Source organism: Neodiprion fabricii, chromosome 3, assembly GCF_021155785.1.
Source record: "Neodiprion fabricii isolate iyNeoFabr1 chromosome 3, iyNeoFabr1.1, whole genome shotgun sequence".
Lineage (NCBI taxonomy): Eukaryota > Metazoa > Arthropoda > Insecta > Hymenoptera > Diprionidae > Neodiprion > Neodiprion fabricii.
Genome location: NC_060241.1, coordinates 21,289,894 through 21,304,704, shown reverse-complemented (window position 1 = coordinate 21,304,704; position 14,811 = coordinate 21,289,894). Strand labels below are relative to the sequence as shown.

General features: G+C 40.7%; 1 protein-coding gene across 3 annotated transcripts in view; it reads left to right on the top strand.

The window, feature by feature from the left end:
• The window catches only part of LOC124178732, a 132,964-nt gene that overhangs the window by 92,656 nt on the left and 25,497 nt on the right, over positions 1-14,811 (top strand). For all 3 annotated transcript variants that reach the window (XM_046562302.1, XM_046562301.1, XM_046562303.1), the window contains exons 109-136: positions 18-335; positions 409-732; positions 820-1,134; positions 1,195-1,530; positions 2,449-2,754; positions 2,949-3,254; positions 3,336-3,653; positions 3,886-4,209; positions 4,281-4,598; positions 5,909-6,238; positions 6,336-6,641; positions 6,720-7,025; positions 7,107-7,424; positions 7,650-7,979; positions 8,436-8,750; positions 8,842-9,174; positions 9,252-9,557; positions 9,652-9,957; positions 10,141-10,455; positions 10,546-10,875; positions 10,946-11,260; positions 11,915-12,241; positions 12,329-12,634; positions 12,722-13,027; positions 13,112-13,429; positions 13,516-13,842; positions 13,931-14,245; positions 14,471-14,800. In XM_046562302.1, coding sequence (XP_046418258.1) covers positions 18-335; positions 409-732; positions 820-1,134; positions 1,195-1,530; positions 2,449-2,754; positions 2,949-3,254; positions 3,336-3,653; positions 3,886-4,209; positions 4,281-4,598; positions 5,909-6,238; positions 6,336-6,641; positions 6,720-7,025; positions 7,107-7,424; positions 7,650-7,979; positions 8,436-8,750; positions 8,842-9,174; positions 9,252-9,557; positions 9,652-9,957; positions 10,141-10,455; positions 10,546-10,875; positions 10,946-11,260; positions 11,915-12,241; positions 12,329-12,634; positions 12,722-13,027; positions 13,112-13,429; positions 13,516-13,842; positions 13,931-14,245; positions 14,471-14,800 — 8,904 coding nt within the window. The remainder of the gene's footprint in view (positions 1-17; positions 336-408; positions 733-819; positions 1,135-1,194; positions 1,531-2,448; positions 2,755-2,948; positions 3,255-3,335; positions 3,654-3,885; positions 4,210-4,280; positions 4,599-5,908; positions 6,239-6,335; positions 6,642-6,719; positions 7,026-7,106; positions 7,425-7,649; positions 7,980-8,435; positions 8,751-8,841; positions 9,175-9,251; positions 9,558-9,651; positions 9,958-10,140; positions 10,456-10,545; positions 10,876-10,945; positions 11,261-11,914; positions 12,242-12,328; positions 12,635-12,721; positions 13,028-13,111; positions 13,430-13,515; positions 13,843-13,930; positions 14,246-14,470; positions 14,801-14,811) is intronic.

Here is a 14,811-nt window from a genome sequence, read left to right as displayed (position 1 = left end):
ATTATACAATATTTTAGAGCAAACCCCCATTACCGAGACAAATCCATGCCAACCATCACCTTGCGGACTCAACGCACAATGTCAAGTCATCAATGGTTCCCCATCGTGTTCTTGCTTACCCGAATTTATTGGATCTCCTCCAAATTGCAAACCCGAGTGTATTAGTAACAGTGAATGTTCTAGTCGACTTGCGTGTATCAATAAAAAATGTCAGAATCCCTGTCTCGGATCCTGTGGTGCCAACACTGAATGTCAGGTGGTTAGTCATACACCGATGTGCGTTTGCAGTATTGGGTACACAGGCGATCCATTTACTCAGTGCAACATTCAACCAAGTGAGTAGTCACAATGAAACGTCATAGTGCATTAGATCATTCGGTTACTTAAAATCTTCAACTCTTATTTTAGTTCAAACTGTTACAACTCAGTCACCATGCACGCCATCCCCATGTGGTGCCAATGCTAAATGCGTAGAAAGAAATGGTGCAGGAGCATGTTCTTGCTTGACGGACTATATTGGAAATCCCTATGAGGGTTGCCGTCCTGAATGTGTAATCAATTCAGACTGCGCACCAAGCTTGGCGTGTATTCGTTCCAAGTGTCAAGACCCATGTCCAGGAACATGTGGTCAAAATGCACAGTGTCGTGTAATCAATCATTTACCATCTTGCACTTGTAATGACGGATTCACAGGAGATCCATTCCGTTACTGTAACAGAGAACCAGATAAAAGTACGCATGGGAAAATATATCATCATAAATAAGCGTGTGAAATCAAAATGAAATTATCTAAAAATGCCATTTTTTTTTTAATCCCAGTTGTGGAAGCCGACCGAACCGACGTATGCAATCCATCACCTTGCGGGCCGAATAGTATTTGTCGAGAAATCAATGGGCAAGCAGTTTGTTCTTGTTTACCAACATATAGCGGTTCGCCGCCAGCTTGTAGGCCCGAATGTGTCGTAAGCTCTGAATGTTCAACGAACAAAGCCTGCATTAATCAGAAATGCACCGATCCATGCCCAGATCCTTGCGGAAGAAATGCGAACTGCAAAGTTATAAACCACAGTCCTATATGCACATGTCGACCAGGCTATACTGGGGATGCGTTTTCATCATGCTTCTCAATACCACGTAAGGATGTTAATGATTCCGATGAGTGGAATTTGACGTAACTCTTCACAATTATTTCAGGTCCGCCAGTTGAAAATCAGCCACAAGTGCAAAAAGATCCATGCTTACCTTCTCCCTGTGGTCCATATTCTCAATGCCGAGATATCGGCGGAACAGGATCTTGTTCCTGTTTACCGACTTACATAGGAACACCTCCAAACTGTAGACCAGAATGTACAATAAATTCGGAATGTACTAGCAACATGGCATGTATCCGAGAAAAATGTAGAGATCCCTGTCCTGGATCTTGTGGGTTAGGAGCGAGATGTGATGTTATAAATCATACCCCAGTTTGTACATGCTTGGATGGGTACACAGGAGATCCATTTACAAACTGTGTTCCCAAAAGACCACCATGTAAGCCTAATTATGAGTCATGTTTTCTTTTATTTTTGTTCGTTTATCCAATCCTAACTGCTCACAGTAATTTCTTCAGATCTAAACCATGACTTTATTTAATGGAAATTCTTACAGATTTCTGTTCAAATTTTATTTTGTATCAATTGCGGACAAGATTAAGTTGACGCAATTTTTTAATTTAAAATAGCATCCTCTAGTTTCAACTTGTACATTTTTTAATAGTGTTTAGAAAAGTTTGAGTACATCCCTTGTGAAAATTCTGGTAGGCGCGAATAGAAACGTACAGAGAATATATCAAAAACCGTAAATAAACAGTCAGAAAACTGATTCTGTGTCTGTTTCTGTACGGTTTTTGCTGCAGTTTCTGTACGGCTCCATCTGCGTCTAACGGAGTTTTTATCATACACTTTTTTGTATTTCACATTTTATGTTGTTACCAAGGCCAAATGTAAAGCACAGAAAATTTTTTTGAATTACTTTATTTATGAATTACAAGAAAGAAACTTTGTCCATTATATCCGACCTTTCTGAAAATGAAAAATATTAAATGTTAAAAAGTATAGTTACAAAAGGTTTCTGACGTATGCCAGAAGTATTTACATACAAGTTAAAACTAGATTACAGTACTTAAAATTTGTCACTACATAACTTACCGTCAAAGGTCGAAAATAAATATCGCGCTGACGAGTAAATTTCACGTGCCAAAAAACTTGACCTAAATAGCTGTGATTTTTACAAAGTAAAATTTGCGTACGGCCTTTATCTTGTGTTCAAATATCGCAAAGAAAATACAATACTAACTTTACTCGAAAAATATCTTTCAATTCTCAGATTCTCGTATAATCTTTTTTCCATTTCATTACATTTAGTCTACTCGATTGTAGCTAATACAATAAAATGGCTTACCTCTTCTAGCCGATGAGCCTGTAGTAGTGGACTTGTGCAATCCATCACCGTGTGGGTCAAATGCTATATGTCAAGAAGGCATATGCTTTTGTATACCGGAATACCATGGCGATCCTTATAGCGGGTGCCGTCCCGAGTGTGTCATAAATGATGATTGCTCTCGTGACAAAGCTTGCCTACGTAATAAATGTATAGATCCATGTGTCGGTACTTGTGCTCTGAACGCTCAATGCATAACCACAAATCATATACCCATGTGCAGCTGTCCACAAGGAATGAATGGAAATGCTTTCATTCAATGTGTACCATTGCAAGGTATTTACTTAAAGACGATTCCGCTACTGTTCCAAAGAACACGTATCATTTTAGGAAAAAATATTTGATGGTTCACGAAAAAACTTTGTAAACAATGAGCTTTTAAATTCATGTGTCACATGGAATAAAAAGGTCATAAAAAAGCATAAAAGTATCTGCAAAGTTACATAAATAACACTACTTTGATTCTGTAGCTGACGTTATAACAAACCCATGCTTGCCATCACCATGTGGACCCAATAGTCACTGTCAGGAAGTGAACGGACTAGCAATATGCAAATGTGTGCAAGGGTACATTGGAAGCCCTCCCACCTGTCGACCTGAATGTACAATAAGTTCTGATTGTGCGCAAACTGAAGCCTGCATTAATCAGAAATGTAAAGATCCATGCCCTGGAACCTGCGGCCTTAAAGCTCAATGCTCAGTTATTAGTCATAATCCAATATGTGCTTGTCCTCAAGGTCTAACAGGAGATCCCTTCTTATCATGCACTCGAATTCGTAAGATTACATTATACTCAATAATATATCCCCACAAACTGTCGAAAGCTTGTATATATGATTTATTCCTTCTGAAACCAGCTGAAATTCAACAAGAGCCGGTAAACCTATGCCAGCCGTCACCCTGTGGACCAAATGCTCAGTGCCAAATCATAAACCAAACACCTTCTTGCTCTTGTTTGCCCGAATTCACCGGTTCTCCACCCAATTGCCGACCCGAATGTATCAGTAACAGTGAATGTCCCAGTGCCGAGGCATGTATTCATCAGAAATGCAAGGATCCATGTCCAGGGTCATGTGGAGCAAATGCCGAATGTCATGTCTTCAGTCACACGCCAATGTGTACTTGTAACTCAGGTTACACAGGAGATCCATTTACGCAGTGTTCTGTGGTTCAACGTAAGCAGTCTTATTTCATTTAAAGTATCCAGTAATGTATCTCTAACAATCTCACAATGTTTGATTTAAGTGCGTTTGATATTGCTTACGTACATACTTTGCATTTTATAATCGAAAGCCTTGTGTATTCGAAATGCACCAATATTTCGTACACAGATAACCTGGAACACATCCCTGTTAACTGTTTTCCCTAAAAACTATTGATAAATTGAGATGATTGATTTTTCTATAGTTGCTATTGAGGAGAGACCAGCGCCATGCAGGCCTACGCCCTGTGGTGCTAATGCAATATGCAAGGAACTCGGTGGGGCTGGATCATGTTCATGCCTACCTGAGTATATTGGTAACCCGTACGAAGGATGTAGGCCTGAGTGTGTCACGAATTCCGATTGCCCATCTAATCTTGCTTGCATTAGATCCAAATGTCAAGATCCTTGCCCAGGTTCTTGCGGTCAAAATGCACTTTGCCAAGTTATAAGTCACGCGCCAACTTGCACCTGTATCGAAGGTTACACTGGTGATCCGTTCCGTTATTGCAATGTTTTAACGCCGATAGGTGAGATTTCTCGTGCGATATTTCTGGAATAATGCTTGAAATTAAATAATATTAAAACAAAATTTTCACAGTATTTGAAGAAGGTATCCGAGATCCATGTAGTCCATCCCCTTGTGGACCAAACAGCGAGTGTCGTGTAAATAACGATCAAGCAGTATGTTCGTGTCTTGCAAATTATAAAGGCAGTCCTCCACTGTGTCGTCCTGAATGTGTAGTTAGCTCAGAATGTTCTTCAACACGCACTTGTGTCAACCAGCGATGCATAGATCCGTGTCCAGATCCTTGTGGCAGGAATACTCAATGCAAAGTTGTAAACCACAGTCCAATTTGCTTCTGCAAAAATGGATATTCAGGGGATCCATTTTCACAATGTTATCCTATAACCGAAGGTACGGTACGAGATCGCTGTATGCAAATTCAATTGAGGGGTCCAGAGGAAAAACCGTTTTAATCCACTCGGTTTGATTTCAAGAAAAATGTACATCAATGTTTGCTTTCTCGTAAAAGTACATTCGAAAGCAATTCTTCTGGCAGGTTTCTCCTGGGCTGATACTGATTTTCTCATTCAATAGTGGTATTTTCGGAAAGTACTCTCTAATACCACAACAATGGTATCGCTCACTCGTTTTCAATGTAAAATGGAGTACAATGGTTTTTTTTTGGACCCCACAATTTATTTGCAGACAATTAAAAGCAACGCACGCTACGCCGAAGCGAAACGAAGTGAAATGAAGCGAAGCGGACGGTACAAGATAGAAGCCGTTGAAAGATATCGGAAACGAAACGAAGCAATTGGAAGGTATCGGAAACGGAACAAAGTTACCGGCATTTGTCGCAAATGGAATGGCGGCCTTATAAATGATCGAGATTATTGAAATACTACAATTCCGATCGTTTATAAAACCTTCATTACATTTACGATAAATTCCGGTAACTTCGTTTTGCATCCGATACCTTCTGATTGCTTCGTTTCGGTTCCAGTATCTTCCGACGACTTCGTTCTTCTTCCATCCGCTTCGCTTCGCTTCGGCATAGTGCGCGTTGACCTTTACACTGTTGAACATTTACTACACGGAAATTACATCTGTAGCGGATCAGTCAAGGCAGGGATTTATATCTTTTTAAGTTTTGTTGTTCTGTTTTCGAACATTTATTTCATTAGGAGGTAGCTCTCAACTCTGGTACGAGTAAGAACTTAACGATGTGTTATTGAGACTGCAGATGAAAGAAAACTATATTTAGTTACAATTTTGATGCATTTGTGCGTGCTATTCGCTTCAAAAATATTTAGGTGTATGTGTCTTCAAAATTTCACGTCAAAAGGCCATTAAATTTCCAGATTTGTATCTGGTGGTTGGTAACATCAGGTAAATATTTTTTATCCAGTAACGTTACTCACTTTTCAAATATCTCAAGAACATGTACGGACTTGATGCTTTTTCGATTAAAAACAGTACAGTATGAACTTTCTATTCAAGTGTGTATTTCTTAAATAATATTCGGACAACGTTCTGCAAGTTACTCAATTTAAAAACCTATTATCAGGCAAAGTCAGGGCAATGTGCATTATGAAATAGCAAAATCCCTCTCCTTGCTGATCCGGTTCACATGGAATCAACTTGAAGACAGTACGACATACTTTACTGATAGTCAGTTTACATGTTAGGTCACATGTTCTATAAAACTATAACTCTTACAGTCAATCCACCCCAACCACCTGTAATGAGGGACCCTTGTATTCCATCACCATGTGGCGCAAATGCTGAGTGTCGTGCTGTTGGTGACGCTCCTGCATGTACTTGTTTGGCAAACTATGTTGGCAGTCCACCAAATTGTAGACCTGAATGTACAATAAATGCAGAATGCCCCAGTAATTTGGCTTGCATCCGAGAAAAATGTAGAGATCCATGTCCAGGATCATGCGGTTTCAATGCACAATGCATGGTTGTCAATCATACACCAATGTGCCAATGTTTAGAAGGTTTTACTGGAGATCCATTCACTCAGTGTAATTTAAAACCAGTTCAGCGTAAGTGAACTTCATACATTACAAATAAATTAAGATGGAAAAAAACTTGACCTAAAAGATTTTTTATACTTATGTCAAGACGAACATTTCTTTTCAGAAACCGAACCACAAGAATCGGATCCATGTAATCCATCTCCTTGCGGCCCCAATGCTCAATGTGACAACGGCATTTGTTCTTGCTTACCCGAATATCAAGGAGATCCATATGCGGGGTGTCGTCCAGAATGTGTTCTTAATATTGACTGCCCTCGCAATAGAGCTTGTTCTAGGAACAAATGCTACGATCCTTGTCCAGGCACCTGTGCAAATAATGCTCTGTGTAGTGTAATAAATCACATTCCTATGTGTAGCTGTCCACAAGGATTTGAAGGCAACGCTTTCGTTCTATGTACACCAATCCGAGGTAGTGTCATTAATAGCTCCAAACTTTCATGTTTCAATGAAATAGGCTGTTTATTTATACATTCATAACTTTCTGTAGCTCCTGCAGTTTCATCGCCATGTAATCCTTCACCCTGCGGTCCTAATAGTCAATGTCGAAGTAACAATGGTCAATCAGTGTGCACCTGCGTCCCTGGTTACATAGGAAGCCCGCCGTCATGCCGACCGGAATGTCTTGTTAGTTCTGACTGTCCACAAAATGAAGCCTGCAATAATCAAAAATGTAGAAACCCTTGCATTGGTACATGCGGTTATGGAGCTCTATGCGAAGTTGTCAACCATAATCCAATATGTCACTGTCCTGTGAGATATACCGGTGATCCATTTGTGCGATGTGCACCGATCCGTAAGACCCGTTGTATTACTGAAATAATATTCACGCCAAACTATAAACCTTACCAATTCTAAATGACATTATTACTTCCAGCTGAAATTCCAGCTGTATTTGTAAACCCATGCCAGCCGTCTCCTTGTGGCCCAAATGCGGTATGCCAAGTTTCGAATGATTCACCATCGTGTTCTTGTTTACCCGAATTTATTGGCTCCCCACCAAACTGTAGACCCGAATGTATTAGTAACAGCGAGTGCCCCAGTCATGAAGCATGTAATAACCAGAAATGCAAAGATCCATGCCCAGGTTCATGTGGCAATAACGCAGAATGTCGTACAGTCAGCCATACACCAATGTGCTTCTGTAGCATTGGGCATACGGGAGATCCATTTACACAATGCTTTATCAAACCAAGTAAGATATGTCAATCAATATAGAAAAAATCTTGCATTATAGAAAAAAGTTGTGAGGTGAAATGAGTTTTTGATACGTAACTAAATCGTATGAATTTAACAAAATATATCAGTTCAGTAATACACTCAATTTCAGTTATATAATAACTGGAAGACCACATTCTGACTATCTGAAACTTCCAAAATGAACTATAAACGTTGATCACATACAAAATAATTTTTACAGTCGATGACGTCGTCGATCAAAGACCAACACCTTGTTTACCGTCTCCATGTGGATCTAACGCTATTTGTACTGAACGTAACCAAGCAGGATCATGTTCCTGTTTGCCAGAATATATTGGAAATCCGTATGAAGGTTGTAGGCCGGAATGCGTTCGAAATTCAGATTGCCCGTCGAATCTGGCTTGTATCAGGTCTAAATGCATCGACCCATGTCCGGGAACTTGTGGTACAAACGCAGAGTGTCGTGTAGTTACCCATGTACCGACATGCTCTTGTTACACATCTTATACGGGAGATCCTTATCAATACTGTACATTACAACAACCAGTCAGTAAGTTGCCATCATCATATATCTCATATTGGAATTACTACAAAGGGGCTTCTTGTATACAGTCCCTCATTTTGTCCATTTTTGATTCGGCTTATTTTTTCATCTTTCACTATTCACAAGATATTTCATGATTTTAGTAAATTTTTGAACTCAATTTGTCTCGAAGATTACAATTCTCGAAAAATCTTATTAGATTTCTTTCCAGTTTTTATTTTCGATTTCATAGCAAAAATCTGACTGTCAAATCCTTTACGTTAAAAATACAGAAGAAATCATGGAGGTGTATTGCAACACGTACTGAAAGATCAAATAAAACAGCCAAGTAAAAAACGAACGCAGTCAAAAGTGTGGTGACTCGTCATGTCACGCCCTAAATGTGAAGCATAGTGATTTTAAACGGGTGAAATATCAATGGGCTTGGATTCTATTTCATTATTCACGACACTTTCGTTACAGATATTCCAGTAGACAAAATTGATCCGTGCAGTGAAGCTCGCTGTGGTCCAAATAGTCAGTGTAGGATAATAAACGATCAAGCTGTTTGTTCCTGTCTTCCGACGTACACTGGTAGCCCACCGACATGCAGACCAGAATGTGTTGTTAGTTCTGAGTGCACTTTTGACAAAGCATGTATAGAACAGAAATGCAAAAATCCATGCCCGACGCCATGTGGTGTGAATTCTGAATGCAGAGTAATAAACCATGCTCCATTATGCAGCTGTAGACAAGGATTCACCGGTGATCCATTCACCATGTGCTTCTCAGTACCATGTGAGAATCAGGCTCATTATTAACAACCAGACACGCACTATTAACCGAAGTTCATATCCAGCGGGAAAATAATGCTTTGGTTAAATTACAGTGACGTCTCCAGGTCAAGACGAAATAATTCAAAGAGATCCATGTATTCCATCACCCTGCGGCCAGTATGCAGAATGTCGAAACATAGGAGGACTCCCTTCGTGTTCTTGTGTTACTGGTTACATGGGAATCCCTCCAAACTGTAGGCCCGAATGCTCGATCAATCAGGAATGTCCCAGTAACCGAGCATGTATGCGGGAAAAATGTAGAGATCCTTGCCCTGGATCTTGCGGTGTACTTTCACAATGCCACGTAACTAATCACGTCCCGATATGCACCTGTCTTGAAGGATACACTGGCGATCCATTCAGTAACTGTTTCCTGAAACCGTCACGTAAGATTGCATATTATTTGTCCCCGATGCGACCTATATATCTTCTTCGCCGAGTTTATAATCAAACGTGATTACAGAACCTGAGCCTGATGTCTCTGATCCATGTAATCCTTCTCCGTGTGGGCCAAATGCTCAGTGTAATGATGGAATTTGTACATGTTTACCTGAATATCGAGGTGACCCATACTCAGGTTGCCGACCAGAATGTGTTCTCAACACAGACTGTCCACCGAACAGAGCATGTACTCGCAATAAATGCGTAGACCCTTGTCCAGGAACTTGTGGATACAATGCCATATGCAACGTATATAACCACGTTCCGATGTGCAGTTGTCCTTCAGGAATGACCGGAAATGCATTTATTTCATGCAATATTCAACAGGGTATGCATATAGCACGTAATAAAGGATTACGTGGCTTGTCATAAATTGACTGTGTCTATAAAAATGTTGCATTACAATATCGTAATAATTACAGCACCTGCCTTTACCGATCCATGCAATCCATCCCCGTGTGGACCAAACAGTCAGTGCCGACAGAGTAATGGACATGCAATATGCTCTTGTATCATTGGGTATATAGGTTCCCCACCAACTTGTAGGCCCGAATGCGTTGTCAACTCAGATTGTGCTCAAAGCGAGGCATGTAGCAATCAGAAATGCAGTGATCCTTGTCTAGGAACTTGCGGAATACGCGCAGGCTGCAAAGTTGTCAACCATAACCCAATTTGCAGCTGCCCAAGCACTTTGACGGGAGACCCGTTCGTTCAATGTTCACCAATACGTAAGGATACTTTCTGAACTTTTCCGAACATAAAACCATATGTTTCAATTACCGTTCATATTTTGCCACAATATGTTTTTCAAGTATTACAAAATCTACCATATATTACGAAAGGTATGGTTTCAAGTGTATGAAACATGAACCTATCGACATTACTTGTAAAAATGTTTTTACATTTTCAAGCTGTGGAACCAGTGGCGTATGTAGATCCATGTCAACCATCACCTTGCGGCCTCAATGCGCAGTGCCAAGTCCTCAATGATTCGCCATCTTGTTCGTGCTTACCAGAATTTATTGGTATACCACCTCAATGCAGACCAGAATGTATTAGTAATAGCGAATGTCCAAGTCAAAAGGCATGCATAAATCAAAAGTGCCAAGATCCATGTCCTGGTTCTTGCGGATATAATGCCGATTGTCATGTCGTCAGTCATACGCCAATGTGCGTTTGCTCCATTGGACACACCGGGGATCCATTCACACAATGTGTACAACAAAGTAAGATGTTTTCTCATACCTTGGTCAACTAATTCGTAATCGAGTTTATAAACGTCAGCTTTTATTCACATCAAGTTTACTCCTTTTTAGTTGATATACCATTTAATGAATCCCCAACTCCTTGTACACCATCCCCTTGCGGAGCAAATGCAGAATGCAGAGTAAGAGAAAATGCTGGCTCCTGCACGTGCGTGGCAGAATACATTGGAAATCCTTACGAAGGATGCAGGCCAGAATGCGTCGTAAATTCGGATTGCTCATCAAACTTAGCCTGCACTGGGCTAAAATGCAAAGATCCTTGCCCAGGAACCTGCGGCCAAAATTCTGAATGCCATGTCATAAATCATATGCCAACATGTACTTGTTTCGAAAGATATACTGGCGATCCGTTCCGTTACTGCCACCCAATTTTAGAACCAAGTAAGAAATCAGTTATGCCTGTAGAGTTGATTTTTAAACATAAATAATAAATGCAAAATTTGTTTATTAGCAGTTGTAGCCGATGCGAGCAACCCGTGCGAACCTTCACCTTGTGGTTCTAATAGTCAGTGTCGGGAAATTAACGGTCAAGCAGTGTGCACTTGTCTACCAACTTATATAGGCAGTCCACCCAATTGTAGACCGGAGTGTGTCGTAAGCTCAGACTGTTCCCCAACTCTATCGTGTATTGGCCAAAAATGCACCAACCCCTGCCCCACTCCATGTGGAGTGAACACAATCTGTAATGTTATAAATCACAGCCCCATATGCATTTGCAAACATGGATTGACTGGTGATCCATTCACACGATGTTTCGGGATTCCACGTAAGAATAACTATGTCATAATTTAAGTAACATACAATATCATGTTCAGCTATCCATCCTATCTATTACTAGATATGGGAAGATATTTGTTTAGAGCACCTGCTTGAAAAGTTCGATTTCCGAAACTTGCGGACGATATGTAAAGTGCCCGATTTCCGATTATTGCGGAAAAAGAACTCGTCTTTATGCACTGTGTCATTAAACATAAATTACCTAACCGTAATTTCACGCTTCGTCAGTGACACCTTCAGTGCTTCTAAAATTAAACTTTCCTTTACAAGTATTACAAAAAATACCGTCCGTTACACATGCGGATTGGCGTTATACTCGTCTGATTGCAGCACTTGCCTTGGCTCATGCTGCATCCCGAGTGATAAGTATGTAATTTCCAAAGAGTGCAAAGTTCTTAGCGTGAACTGTAGGCGAGTGCAATGTTCAAACGGGTACTTGTGCAATTGCTACACTCGCTTTCGGCTTGTGTCGCCGACTTTGCAGTTGTATTCGTGACAACGCGGCACTCGTCTATGGCTCATGGTGCAAACTTTATACTCGATGAAAATTGCCCACTTTCTGCACGTGTAACACAATATACTATTTTTACCGTTTAGCTTCCAGTAGTTGAGGTAATCGAAAATCTTAAAACTTGGCTTTCAGCTCCAATTCAGCCCGTTGTTGAAGATTATAAAGACCCATGCTTCCCTTCACCATGTGGACCACACTCGCAATGCCAAAATATTGGTGGAACACCATCATGCTCTTGTTTGGCTGAATATCTTGGTAGTCCCCCCAATTGTAGACCTGAATGCACAATTCACCCTGATTGCTCAAGTAACAGAGCTTGTATAAATGAGAAATGCCGTGACCCATGTGCAGGGTCATGTGGATTGAACGCCATTTGTAGTGTGTTCAATCACATACCAGTATGTACTTGTAATGAAGGTTACACCGGGGATCCATTCAGCAGTTGTCATTTCACACCAAGTATAAAAATATTTCTACCACATAGTACTGAGTACAAAACCTGTAATTCCGTATTGAATTCATATTTGAATAACGTATGTTATACAGTTACAGAAAATGTCGACATAGACCAATGTAATCCATCACCATGCGGTTCTAATGCCATATGTAACAATGGAATTTGTACTTGCGAACCTGAATTCAAAGGTGACCCATACACTGGGTGTCGACCAGAGTGTGTCCTAAATACAGACTGCCCCTTCAACAAAGCATGTGTGCGCAATAAGTGTATAGACCCGTGCCCTGGTACCTGTGGACAAAATGCCCTATGTAATGTCATCAACCATACCCCAATGTGTAGTTGTCCAGTAGGCACAAGTGGAAATGCATTAATCTTATGCCAAACAGTAAAAGGTATATAACCATCAAAAGTTAAACATACGCGAAAACCAAGAAACGTTACAACGAAAGAATAATCCTTATTATTATCTAAATATGTAGCTCCTGTTAACCCAAGACCATGCAATCCATCCCCATGTGGCCCTAACAGCATTTGTCGTGAAGTGAATGGACAAGCTGTATGTTCATGCGCGCCCGAATACATAGGCAGCCCACCATCTTGTCGACCTGAATGCATAGTTAGTTCTGACTGTACACGAAATGAAGCTTGTACAAACCAAAAATGTAGAGATCCATGTCCTGGAACTTGTGGCCTACAAGCGATATGTGCAGTAATCAATCACAACCCAATTTGCTCATGTCCCGAACGTTTCACTGGTGATCCGTTTATCAGATGCACTGTCATACGTAAGAAATTAGTATAGTAGTATTCCTGGAGTATACATAGATTGATTAAATAGTTTCAATCATATTCGTCAATATTTTCCTCAGAAATGACGGAACCTGTGCCGATAAATCCGTGCCAACCTTCGCCATGTGGCCCCTATTCACAATGCCAAGTCAACAACGAATCACCTTCATGCTCTTGTCTACCGCAGTATACAGGCGCCCCTCCAAATTGTAAACCCGAATGTGTTAGCAATAATGAATGCCCCAGTCATCAAGCATGTTTCAATCAAAAATGTAAAGACCCATGCCCTGGAATGTGCGGTGCAAATGCGGAATGTTACGTCGTTAGTCACACACCAAATTGCGTATGCTCTAATTACTACACGGGAAATCCATTTGTTCAATGTTTCCCAGCTCAAAGTAAGAGAAAATTTCAGAGAATTATTCAGTAAATCATTATATTACTAAATATTATAAAATTGTTGTTTTGTTTTCCCATGTTTTAGTTAGTCCAATTCCTGACGATGTACACTCCCCCTGTTCACCTTCACCGTGTGGCTCAAACGCGATTTGCAAAGAATCTAATGGTGCTGGATCTTGCTCCTGCTTACCCGACTACCAAGGAAACCCTTACGAAGGATGTAGACCCGAATGTGTAATCAATTCTGACTGTCCATCTTATCAAGCTTGTATTCAATCCAAATGCAAGGATCCATGTCCAGGCACTTGTGGTCAAAACGCAGAATGTTCAGCTGTTAACCACTTGCCGTCGTGCAACTGTCGCTCAGGATACACTGGCAATCCCTTTGCATTTTGTACCCTCGTCCAATTTTGTAAGTTCAGATTTTCCTCGCTTCGATTATTTTTTTAGCCGATATTACTACCATGAGTATTACCTCCATGAACATATTTCTTACTTAGCTGAAGAGCCAGAGAAACGAAACCCTTGCAACCCATCACCATGTGGACCTAACAGCCAGTGCAAAGAGCTTAATGATCAAGCAATATGCTCTTGTCTTCCTACATATGTTGGCAGCCCGCCAGGTTGTCGGCCAGAGTGTGTTTCCAGCTCAGAATGTTCCTCCCAACTAGCATGCATAAATCAGAAATGTGTAAACCCATGCCCTGCTCCGTGTGGTCTGAAAACCAACTGTGTGGTAGTAAATCACAGTCCAATTTGTAGTTGTTTGCCAGGACATAGCGGAGATCCTTTCACCAGATGCACACCAATTCCACGTAAGGGATATTTTGTACAAAAATAATTTACGTATGTACAATTCAAGCTTTCAATGCATCCACAATGTGAAAATAATGTATAAAATAATATGATTGGTATGTACCTAAAAATTAGCCAATCTAATGATGCTATCATTTATTTCACTTTTTGGAAACATCAAAAGCTGGGAATTGAATGGCAACCCGTTACCTATGTAAATTATTCACGGTCATACTATTCCACAGCTCGTGAACCGGCAACATCTATAGAGTCAGATCCGTGTGTTCCATCACCGTGTGGCGGCTTCGCTCAATGTCGGAATGTCGGGGGAACACCAGCTTGCACTTGTTTGAATGATTACATAGGACAGCCACCAAACTGTAGACCCGAATGCACTATAAATCCCGAGTGCCAGAGTAACGAAGCCTGTATAAATGAAAAATGTAGAGACCCTTGTCCTGGATCGTGTGGTTTTGGAGCTCAATGTGCCGTTATCATGCATACTCCGATGTGCACGTGCCCTGAAGGTTACACTGGAGATCCATTTACAAACTGCAACCTCCTTCCCCCAACTCGTAAGCATCCT